Source organism: Camellia sinensis, chromosome 14 (genome assembly GCF_055761805.1).
Source record: "Camellia sinensis isolate YWXY chromosome 14, ASM5576180v1, whole genome shotgun sequence".
Classification (NCBI taxonomy): Eukaryota; Viridiplantae; Streptophyta; class Magnoliopsida; order Ericales; family Theaceae; genus Camellia; species Camellia sinensis.
The window spans coordinates 18,067,779-18,080,495 of record NC_138974.1 but is presented as its reverse complement, the minus strand read 5'-3'; the positions used below and the strand labels follow the sequence as shown (position 1 = coordinate 18,080,495).

Here is a 12,717-nt window from a genome sequence, read left to right as displayed (position 1 = left end):
GTCGTTGCATTAAGGCATCCCTTCATTTTAATGTAATCAATATCTCTTTTGGTCGTACCATACTCTTTGATATGTTAACTAATAAGGATGTTTTCTCCTTAGATAATCTACTAGCAAACGAGTGCCCTTTAAAATGTTTAGAAGTCGGATGATTGTAGTTGCATTGCTGCAATAAGGCCTTGTTTGGCATACAACAGTTTTAGCTTAAAAATAAAAAATTACTAAAAAAAACCAAAAAACCTATAACCTATACCAAAAAATCAAAAATTTCATTTTCCCTCTACTTTTTACACATCTTTTCGTAAAAAATAAAAAAGTCATTCCAAACACATTATTTTTTTTTACCTCATATTTTAGCAAAAAAGTTACTAAAATAGTTTATTCCCAAACGAGGCCTAAATAGAAGTATAATCCTTCAAATCAAAAAAATAAAATATATATAAAAAATAAATTTGAAAATGCATGGTAATGAGTAACCGAATAAAAAAAATATTCGGCATTGGAATACCGGAAATGTATCTTTTATTTGGCAGTGGGTTATTGGGCATATATTTTTTGTTCGGTAATGTGATTCCGAACTATTTTATTTTGTTCGATTTTGACACACCGAACAAAAGTTGAAGAACTCTCTCAAAAAACGAAACGAAAGCCTACCAAACAAATAAAAAAACTCACAATTTCACTTTTTTTTTTTTTATAGTTCTTCACCACTGTTTTTTCATCCATTGTTTCTTCTACACTATGATTATCACTTTTTGAAAAATATATATGCATGAAGGGGTGAGAGATATGACAGAGGTGTCAGAGAATCAATTTGGGTTTATGCCCCGCAGGTCAACAATGGAAGCGATTTATCTTTTGAGAAGAGTAATAGAAAAGTATAGAGAAAATAAAAAAGACATTCATATGGTGTTTATCGACCTTGAGAAAGCATATGATAGAGTGTCCCGATATATAATATGGTGGGTGTTAGAGAATAAATGGGTGACAAAAGGTTACTTTGATGTGATTTGGGACATGTATGAAGGGGTGGTGACCATTATTAGATAGCCTATTGGAGAGACAAATGAATTTCCTATCATTGGTGGGTTACACCAATGATCTACCTTACGCCCTTATCTTTTTGCTTTAGTTATGAATGAGTTGACGATAAATATTCAGGATGACGTGCCATGGTGTATGCTTTTTGCAGATGATATTGTGCTAGTGGATGAGATTAGAGAATGAGTTAATACAAAGTTGGAGATTAAGAAAAAAGCTCTTGAATCTAAAGATTTTCGGATAAGTAGAAATAAGACAGAGTACATAGAGTGTAAATTTCATAACAGTAACAATAAAAGTAGAGGAGAAGTGAAGATTGAGAACCAAGAATTGCCTAAGAGTGAACATTTTCGTTATTTAGGGTCGATTATCACAACACGGGGGAGATTGAAGCGGATGTGGCCCATAGGATTAAGGCGGGATGGTGTAAGTGAAGAAGTGCGTCTGGAGTACTATGCGATAAACGAATACCCACTATACTAAAATGTAAGTTCTATAGAATGGCTATTAAACAAGCAATGTTGTACGTGACGGAGTGTTAAGCAACCAAAAAACAACATGTAGATAAGATGAGTGTAGCTGAGATGATGATGCTAAGGTGGACACGTGGCAATGCTAGACAAGACAGAATTAGGAATTAGTGTATTCAGGAATGGGTAGGAGTAGCACCGATAGAAGATAAGTTGAGAGAAAATCGATTAAGATGGTTTGGTCACATTCAACGGAGACCAACAGAGGCAGTAGTGATGAGATGCGATGCTGTAATGGTAGAGGAGAGTGTTAGGGGACGGGATAGGCCTATATTAACATTGGCTAACGTTGTAAATAGAGATATGGATCTACTTAATTTGACTAACGAAATGGCCTTTGATAGGACCGCGTGGAGAAGAAGGATTCATGTAGCCAACTCCATTTGATGAGACTTAAGGCTTGGTTTGGTTTGGTTTGGTTTAGCAGAGAAGAAAAACTGAGAAGGAAATAAAAGCAGTAAGAATTGAAGAGTAATGAGTGTAAGAAGATAATAAAATATATTTAAATTTAGTACACATGAGTAAAATTGAAAAAAAAAAAAAAAATTCATATGAAGAGTATAAAGAAGTGAACTAGTAGTATAAGTAGAATCACTTATAAATAAAATCTCTCTTTGTAAATTTTTTTTTTTTGAAAAAAAGGGCTGGCTTCCCCTTAATGTGTGATCGAACTGGAGAGTACTGTTAAGTCCGTAGAGGCCCACCACGGGTCCCGTTTCGATAATCCGAAGCGTTGAATATGTATAACTCGTCGATTACTATATATTTACCAAAAATTATATTGATCAAATATCGATAACTATGTGATCAAATCAGTTTTATATAAAAAAATGAATGGTGAAAAAATAAACAATTGACAGAAATCTAATCTGATGAGATATCTATTGATATCCGATCAATATAAATTTTTATAAACATATAATATTAAACCAGTTTTACACATTAAATAATTTAAATTTATCAAAACAAAATCTATATTCCCTTCCCATCCGATCACCGAGGGCAGCCAGCCCCCAAAAAACAAATCACCAAAATAATCCAATTCCTAAAACAACCCTAATAATCCAATTCCGAAAACAACCCTAATGAAAAGAAAAGAAAAGAAAAGAAACGAAGAAAACAGATGATACTCGGATGTTATTGCATGTTGGGTGGTTCACAGTGACTGAAAGAAAAGGAGACATACAAGCCATGGCCATGGCCTGTTCATCATCATCGTCTACTTGTTCAATTTTCAGTCCAGATATGCGAATTCTTAATGTGCCATTATTATCAAAACCTACAAAAAAATTCAATCACATTCATCATCATCATCATCATCATCACGATGAGCGTACAGTGGGCGGTGTTGGACGCCCATTGCTTCTGTATCGGCGCTTCCAAAAGAATCCATCATCATCATCATCATCACCAACTTCCTTGTCAGTAAAATGCTTCTCACATCGTCAATCTACCCAACAAGAAGAAAAAGATGAAGAATTCCAATTAGAAAGGCTCTTCTCTAACCTCAATCAAGCCACTCTCAAGAGGGAGCCTGGTAACTACTATTCCCCTCTCTCTCTCAACAAGTAAAGTAAATTAATGATCGCTTGAAATTGAAATGTTAATTAATTGCTTCCATTTATGATTTTATTTTATTTTTTTACCTTTGTTTCCAGGAAGCCTTTCCAGTGCAATTCTTCTCGTCTCTGGCACCACTGTAAGTATGCTCTCTCTCTCTCTCTCTCTGGCATTATATATATAGGAAAATGATATACAAACACACTTTCTAAACCCATTTCTAGAGTCAATGATGTGTAAGTGACATGACTGGTTGATTGGTTGATGATTATAGAAGATATGAGAGAGTGTTATCTATAATATCGTAATTCATTGTCATGTCATTGGGTGAAAAATTGGGTCTAATTTTTGGTTTTGAATAGCAATGCCCTATATATATATATATATATTGTCTTTACATGGTTTACTCATTCACATTAGAAACCCCCAAAACAAGGTGGATTTCTGGTTGCAATAAAAAAAGAAAAAAAAAAGTGAGTTAGTGCGTGAGGCTCTCACTAAAATATAGAATAAATTGAAATGTTTAAGAGTTGGCCTCTTGCCAAGAATTTGGTGCCAAGAGGGAAAAACTAGGAAATATTTAAGAGGAATTAGTTAGTTTCTGCTAATCATTTGAAATTTTTTGGTGGCCCATGTTTGACAATATTGTATGATATAAATGAAAAGCTCCTCATTTATAATTTTAGCTAAACCCTTGTTCTTATTCTATGAGTGAGCGTCACATGCATGCATTAACATTGCAATTGAATTTTATAAACAGGTTGGTGCAGGGATCCTTGCAATTCCTGCAGTGACACAAGAATCTGGATTTCTAGCCTCTGCGGTCACCTGCATTGTTTGTTGGGTATTTATGGTAATAACCTCAGTGTTCACCACAACATTCTATTTCATGCAAATTATTTTTCATTTCTTCTTCTTTTTCTCCTCCTCCCCCCCTCCCTCTCTCACAACAACAGATATCTATTCTGTATGCGTGATCAGTAGGTGGGCAATAAGCTATAGATCACAAACACTTCTAAGAAGGTGTAGTGTCTGTGTCAAACACGTGTTAGACACCAACACTCTCCTAGACTCCTCCAAGTGTGTCCTAGTTTTTTGTTAATTCTTCTAGTATAGAACACGCTTTGGACATTGGGATGATGCACAAGTCCATCTCCTAGGCATGTGTAACACACAACGTAAGTTTAAAGAAAATAACTTGGGAACCAATGATTAAAATCCAAACAATGTGAATTTTTTCGTACTAATTCCTCTTGTTTTTATCTTTTTTCATTTTAAGACTTTTATGCCCTAAAATTTCCATTTATTTATGAATAGAGTTGTTCTTTTTCAATATGTGAAATGTGAAAAATGAATGATTTATTACTATTATAATGGAATAAAATATATATGTATGTTGTAACATAACAAATGAAATAATTTTTTTTCATGTATGTGTAAAAGCATATACTTATTTGTTGCCATGCCCTGTCGTCCTGATTTTTAAAAGAACTTTCTTGGTGACGTGACTATATAATGTTGTATCTGTGTTTCATGCTTGTATTGTATCTATGCTTCTTATGCATAAGTCATGTCCTTGGAATTCACAATGCACGGGACATGTTACGATGTCATGATGATGCACCCATTCCAATGGCCATTCCTTTACTCTTGGGATTTTTTTTAAATTTTTTTATTAACACGAGATCTATTATTGGCTCTAGATCAATTGGTGCTATATTAAGGCCCAACATTATAATCTTGAAATCATCATTTTATTCCAATTTCATAAGAATAGGTTCCCCTTAGTCATTTTTGTGTAGCCAATTTCGCTCCAGTATTAGAGGCTGTAATCTTTACTTTTTATCTTAGTTTGAGTCCTCGAGCAGTTCTAGTTCGATTCTCATGGAGACTCAATTGAAGCTTGGCACATACTCGTCATACTCTAACGGATGGTTCAAAGATTTCATGAAACTCAGGGCTATCCATGTGTAAAATACATTCATGCATGTGCATGCAATACACACTTGCAACGAGTATTATTTCTGTAATTTTTGTTTGGTTGTCTTTTGACCATAATTGATTTAGTTTTGCAATAGTCTAAATTAATTAATAGTATGTGACCGTAGGACCCTTTGGGTTGGTTTTCACTTAGCTTTTTTGAGCTTAGTTTTCATGCATAAATAGTAGCATTTCCATTTGAATACATTGGCTGTCGTTTGAGCAAGAACGAGGTCCAAAGACATCATTTGTTTGAACACTCTCTTCCGTTTGAATGCATGTTGATTTTTAAGAAAATATGACCTAGTTCACTGAGTGTTTCATCCTTAGTGGTTTAGGTTTTCTTGAGGGCTATATATAGTTGTCCTTTAACCATATGTATGGGTGATTGATAGAGAGAAAACACCTTTGAGATTTCCAAAGTCTCTAAAGTATTTTGACTATGAGGTAAGGACCTTGGAGAGCATTGCACAATCATACTAGATCACACACAATCATTGCTAGGGTTAACAGCATTTGTGGGTCTAGAAGGCTGCCGACTTGATCGTGATTGTGGTTGGCATGTATGGGCTTGGAAGATCATGTTCACGTGGTTGACGTGACTAGTGAAGATCTAAGGTACAAGTGAGTCTTGGAGATTGGCTAACGTGGATAGTAGATTGCTATAGGAACTGCCCTAGGTGTTGAGTATGTAGGATCTATGCGTCTGGATTTTGGTAAGCGTCATACTTCATTTTTATTAGTGGAAACGTCAATGGGTTTTTACGTTCAAGTTTGAAGCATTTTCCCACTATAAATCACATGTCTTCTTTGTATGTTTTTTATTGGATAATGTTGGAGATAAGATTATACTGTCAAAGATATTAGAAGATATGGAAGATATCAGAATATTTAGAGATCCCATGATTTGTGTTTTTCATGATGTTTTGTATCTTTGATTTATTTCAATTCCTTAACTGAAGGGATTTCATTGTATCCCCCACTCTATATATATGGTGTATTATGTAAATAAGAGTATCAAGTTGAGTGAATGAAAGATGTAAGCCTATATAGGGCTTTGTGTGTGTGGACGTAGGCCAAGATTGAATGAACCACGTTAAACCTTTGTTTTCTTTCTTTATTATCTCTCCATATTCAATCTTATTGTCTTATTACAAAATTCAACTGATATCTCTATCATTGAATTCATAAAATTAATTTTGAAACGATTTTCTTCAACCATCAAGTGGTATGATAAACGGTCCTTGAAATAAACAATTTTTATTTCTAAAAATTCTTCTCACATTCATGTGTCTCTCTTCCTCTCTTGGTTTTTGTACATGTTAGTGAATTTGCCACAAATGGTAAAATGATGCAGGTTGTTACAGGGCTGCTTATTGCTGAAGTAAATGTGAAGACAATGTGTGAACTGGGTTCTGGTGGTGTGTCATTGGTAATTTCATTGTTGTTTCCTATCCTGAGCTTACAATTTACACTGCAATACATGTTCAAGATCTTCAAGGGGTAAAAGATTGGTAATTTCATTGTTGTTTCCTATCCTGAGCTTACAATTTACACTGCAATACATGTTCAAGATCTTCAAGGGATAAAAGATATTAACATTTCATAGGTAAAGTTTATAACTTGAATAATTCGTGCAGCCTTTTTTCCTTTCAAAGAGTGATGGACTCATAGTGGAGGATCTTGATATAATTATGGCATGGATGTTCTTCTAGAATAAATGCTTGAATTCGGTTAATTTCAATTGTCATAAAATAAGTTGAGAATTTAAATGATTTTCTGTTCTCCTTGAATTTACAACACTTTGTTCTGCGGAAGATTAGTCTTCATATCTATGGAGATAGAAATGAACTCTGTTGGCGTACACAATTTCCTGGAACTCGCTGTGCATATCCCAAGTGTTGGTGTGATTGCAATTCCGAAACCTTTATATATAACATATTCTGCCTTTGCAGTTAAGCAAATTTAATATGTTCAATCTTGATTTAAAGGAATCGTACCAAAAGCAAATTACTAAATGCACATTTCTTGTCTTAATTACCTGTGTCTTATTTCAGGTATCAATGGCCATGAGAACTCTTGGGACAGCCGGAGTTCAAATTGCATGGTAGGCAGATTTATTTCAGGTATCAATGGCCATTAAAAGTGTCCGATGAAAGTATTGGACCATAGTTGTCAAATCGGAATTCGTATCGTGAATCGAAATGGTCTTGTACCAAATCGCGAAGCGAATCGAATTGTGAATCGTAAAGATTCGGTCACTTTTTCTAAATTACTTAAAAACATATATCTACACATTTAGATGTTAAATATATCTTATGAATATAAAATATTTAGACTTAAATCAATGAAAATATTATTTTGAATAATAATCATGTAGTTTAATAGGTAAGAAGTTAACAAAGGTTCCTATGTAAGATCACCATCTTATCTTTTTTCTTTTTTAGATATTTCTTATTAACAATTCTTAATAAAGATAATAACCAAATAGACAAACTAGCAATTTCCAAAGTAACAATAATTAACAACAATATTGATATTTGGACAATAAGCATACATACTTTTCTAAATAACAGTGAGCAAATAATAAGAAAGAATTATTCAGAATATTTTATTTTAAAGCCTAAAACATTTTAAAAGGCATAACTGACCTCATATATGTAATATTCAATTTAATAAAATAACAATAGATAATTCATAGTGTAACTTTAATCTTAAATTTCTTTAGAATGTATATTATGATTTTTTAAAAGGAGAAAAAAAAAGAAGAGAAGAAAGGTTAAAAATATGTTGGGTCTGACTGAATTTGATTGGATCCTATTAAAAACTCCATGATCACTCTAAAATAACAGCAAATTATGTATATATGTTGGTTATTTTATTTTGGTATTAAACGCTATTAGAAATTGTATTCTGTCATTTTCACTAAAAAGATGGAGAGAAAAAGAGTCGAAAATATGTTGGACACAATAATTTTAAAAATTACATGAATCATAAAAGGTGAATCAAATCGTGAATTGATTGTAAATCATGCGATTCATTAGAGATTCACTTCCAAAATAGATTCGCCCATAGATTCATATCGATTTTGCAAAAATTACAAATCAAATCATGAATCGAATCGTGAATGGCAAGTTTCTGATAACAGAGTATTGGATACATATCTCACACATGAAAAGTATAGGACAATGCTTATATACTGTATTTAACAATATCATTATATGTATATATTATTGTATTATTGGTATAAAATAAGTAAAATGCCATTTTGACATTATATGTTACATATAAAACTATTTATCTCACATAATAGATTAAAAAATTGTAAATTTGAACCCTTTCTTATCAAGTTTGTGTGCCCTTAAATTTGAGATTTGTTGGGTCTAACCTCTAGATATGCACCCGCACCAGACGCCCGTTCCTGAGTCCATGTAACATAGATGAGTATGTATTAGTTGAATACGGACTTATCGTCTGACAAAAGTTCAGTTCCTTTGTTGCAGCTGGTCGTATATCTTCATACATTACGCCCTTCTTGTTGCTTATGTGGATCGTTCTTCAGATATTTTGACAAATTTCCTTGGCATTCCGCTGTATGAATTACAATCTTAACTTCTGATTACAACTCTGTGACATAATCTATGCTTGTTGATGCTTTCACCATATATTGTTCTGGAAACTAGTCTTGCCATATATTCTATACAGTCGTCATTTTTTTGATTGCACAATCTGTTTTTAAGATGATAAATCCTGTAAAGGAATGAAAGGTCACATTTTAATGAACTGACAATTTTCATTCAGTTGAAAATGAATTTCCAATACAATGTCATTATTATGCTTTGGTGTCATTTCTCTTTGTTGCCAACATCATGGTGATTTTCTTGTCATCAAATGATACGCAACACTTGCAGCTGTCCTTGCAACATATGAGATCAGTTGTGTTATTAGATTTCATTATTATCTAAATTCATAATTATTATTTCATTTACATGTATATCACTAAAATGCGATAAGTTAAGGGAGAACTACAAAAAACCCATGTTTCAGAATTTTATTTCATATGCATGGTTTTGAGCCCAGTATTCCAACATCCAGATCATGCATCTATAGTTTTCTGCAAATGTATTTTACTTCTGAATCGATAAAATCAATTTTTATTGAGGAACTTGGATTTGTACTTGGACTTAATGTTCTGGTTCCAGCTGTCTAGTTCCCATTATCTCGATCAGATTAAACTCATATTTTAGAATAATAAAAAATATACTCCCTCCGTCCTAAAATATTAGTCTCTTATTCCATTTTTCATTTCCCCAAAATATTAGCCCCTTTTCAAATATCAAGTACAAAAATAATATAAATTTCTTATTTTGCCATTCTTTTAAATTCATTAACAACAAAAAAGTACAATTATGACATTGATATTCCCTAAAAAATGTACTATCAAAGGGTAATTTTGGAAAATTAATTTTTTAAAGTGTAATAATTGTACTACCAAAAAAAGTTAGATTCCCCAAAAGAGACCATTATTTGGGACAGAGGGAGTAATTTGCAATTTGAACCTCAGTCTGGCTTCACCACAATGACAATCATAATTCGTTTTCAACGTTTGGTGAAGAATCTGCTTTTCATAATGTCATTCCTCTTATGGAATTGCTGTTTCAGACATATATTGATGTGGACCAATCTTGGTGTTAATGCTCTATATAGGAAATCTTATCTTCTGCTTGGTTTTAGTTTCTAGAAACTTTCTTTTAAACTAGGATAGAATAATATTCTCAATTGCATGCCCATGGGCTCCTGAATGTAAAGCAACAAGGCACAAACAGTATATTTTCCTGCGAAAGTGAAGAAAGGTTTAAATTTTGATAGGTTGACCACATTGTTGATAGTTCTTATGTAACTATAAGCGAACTTTTAATTGCTGATTTTAAACAATCTAGATAGACACAATTGGAGAATGATATCTTCCATGACAGAGTACTTGTATATAGTTAAAGGTGTTGACTGGAAGCATTATTATTACAGATGGGAAAATGCGACATTGTTTTCATTGCTTTTTGGAGGCATTTGCTTCTTCGGAAGGTTGGTATTTCTTCTTCTTTGTTTTTGTTTTTGATTTTGTTTTTGTTTTTGTTCTTTTCTTTTCTTTCTTTTTGGTGGTGGCGGTGGTGGTTTATTCCTTGCTCTACTATGAGACTGCATGTATGTCTCTTCGTCAAGGTTGCTACACCAAACAAGTATAATTTGACTTGTTATATCAACAAGATGGACTTTTGTTGCTACTTTGGGAATAAATCATAGAATAATTGCCTCATAACTGGAGTTGTCCTCAGCAGCATGAAGATTAAGCCATTTGTTGGATTTTGTTGTGTATGGGCAAGATGATTACCGTATTGAATGGATTTTCATTCATATTCTTGTTTGAGCTTGGTTGCATCTGTGTGCACTTCATGCGTGGATGTTTTGTCTCATTTGATTATTCTCCATTGCATTTAACGGACCGATAATATTCCCAGTTATCACTTTCTAATTTTACTATAGTGCAAATGTGTTATTTTCATATTAGGAGTTCTATAGGCTTTGGAGCAGAGATTTGGTAATGCACTGAAGAAAATAATAAGATAGAGAGAGATGGGCTCTTATGTCCTAAATGAAAATAGAGATGGACTAACCTAAAAAAGATAAAAGGACAATAGGAGATTTAGTAGTTCCTTTTTGCTTTTTCTTCTTTCATTACTTATTTTGATTACCTTTATAAATAGATGCCTTTTATATCTTTGGAAAGAAATTTTCAGTGATTCCAAATTTATACTTTATGCAGCCAGCGGTTTATTGGAGCAATAAATGGTGTTCTCGTATTTGGAATCATCACTTCTTTCACAGCTCTAGTGGTAATTCTCCTTCTCGAACTATATAGCTATTAATATTGTGTTCCTAGCATAAAACTGCAAAATACTTTTACTTATTATGACGAGAGTTTCATTTGTATGGAAACAGAAGTTATTAATTCCGTAAATGTGAAGGACAAAAATCCATACAATGTGACTCTCTCTCTCTCTCTCTCTCATGAGATGTCAATATTTAAGAGGTTTCCATGTAGGAGCACATAATAGTGACATTATGTGGCCTGGATGCAAAAATTTACAAAAATTTAAAGCTTTGTATAATTGAAATCTATGACATAACTTTTGACAATAATGGAAAAATAGAATATTTGTTCTGACCTATGGGTGGGATGCTCCAAAGTTGAAGGTTATGTTTGACAGAAAGTGGGCCCAAAAATAGAGAGTAGGGAATACAAAAAATAATGAAGAGAGAGATTCTCAGTAATGCTTTTATTCAGATGGTGATTCTGTTGTAGTTTACTTACTGAATACTGTCTCAGTTAAACTTATCCTTGTTACTTTGTATGGACACAATTCAGATAAACAAATGTGAAACAAAGGGAAAACCATCATTCTTAATGCATTGTTACCCTTGTATTAATTCCATAAGTACTTATCTGAATTTCTCGTAAAATTTATTTACTAATGAGATTATTCAAAATTTATTTGTCCTGGTGGCTCCTTTATGTTTTTTGTCTGTATATATATATATATATATTACGTTATGCGGATTTATTTATTTATTTATTTCCTACTAGGTAGTTGCAAGTAGTGACTTGCATTGGAATGCTCTTCTGAAAGCCAACTTTGGAGCTGTTCCTGCGAGTATACCCATAATAGCACTTTCTTTTGTTTATCAAGTAATAGCTGCATCCAAATCCTTCAGTAATTCAACATTTTAAGCCATTTCAGCATTTTTGAACTGTTGGTTTATCCAATAATTTCAAACCTGATTTGTTTCAGAACGTAGTGCCTGTCATTTGTACGAATCTTGAAGGAAATCTGTCAAAAGTGAGGTGAAATTTTTTGTTATTCATGCTTCTGCTTGAAACTAAAGTGAACATGTTGTACATATAGAGGTGCTGATTTCTGATAATTTAGTTTAATCATAATTCAATGTTTGAAATGAATGGCCATTCTCATCATGCTCAAGTTATATGTGAATGACAAAAAATTAGTTCAAAAAATAGAAAGAAGTTACTTGTACTACTTGATTTAAATCTTTGAGGAATGGATGTGTTGCTATATAAAAAGAACCACAAGTGTTGATTGCTCTCTAGACATAGGCAGTATAATAATAATGCATTAAAAATGTATTCTCAATGGGGTCATTATATGTTGTAATCCAAGCATTAGCCAAATTTGTTATGGCAATGTGACTCATCTCATCTTACCAATATTCCATTGGTGGAATTTGAGCCAGTATCTCTCTTTAGCTCTTGACATGCAGAACTTTTCAGTTGACTAGAAAAATTGAACAGGCAATTATGCTATGAAGCTAATCAAGAGAAGCTAAAAGATTAGAAGAGATCTCTTTCCAACTATACATTAAATAATTTAGCATGATAACAGATGCCTAATGATTGAGCTAGGACTGGAGCATGTCTAAAATAGAATGGATTAAACCAGAAAAGTAAGGGGAGAGCTTGAAGTCGATCCTTTCTTGATATGTCCACATGAGTACTTTGCTCATCTTGCAATATTGTGTTAAAGAAAAGATG

At 32.9% G+C, this 12,717-nt stretch overlaps 1 protein-coding gene across 6 annotated transcripts in view; it reads left to right on the top strand.

Moving 5' to 3' along the window:
* Nucleotides 1–2,634: 2,634 nt before the first annotated feature.
* Nucleotides 2,635–12,717, top strand: part of LOC145807715 (uncharacterized) — a 46,309-nt gene continuing 36,226 nt past the window's right edge. Inside the window, exons 1-10 of one of the 6 annotated variants that reach the window (XM_082906397.1) lie at nt 2,635–3,108; nt 3,230–3,270; nt 3,892–3,984; nt 6,469–6,543; nt 7,169–7,218; nt 8,615–8,704; nt 10,137–10,193; nt 10,933–11,002; nt 11,755–11,856; nt 11,960–12,012. In XM_082906397.1, the coding sequence (XP_082762523.1) occupies nt 2,706–3,108; nt 3,230–3,270; nt 3,892–3,984; nt 6,469–6,543; nt 7,169–7,218; nt 8,615–8,704; nt 10,137–10,193; nt 10,933–11,002; nt 11,755–11,856; nt 11,960–12,012 (1,034 nt within the window). In that variant the 5' untranslated portion in view covers nt 2,635–2,705. Of the gene's footprint in view, nt 3,109–3,229; nt 3,271–3,891; nt 3,985–6,468; nt 6,615–7,168; nt 7,219–8,614; nt 8,705–10,136; nt 10,194–10,932; nt 11,003–11,754; nt 11,857–11,959; nt 12,013–12,717 lie in introns of all 6 variants that reach the window. The other 5 variants (XR_014351015.1, XM_082906398.1, XM_082906400.1 and 2 more) reach the window with 5 other exon arrangements.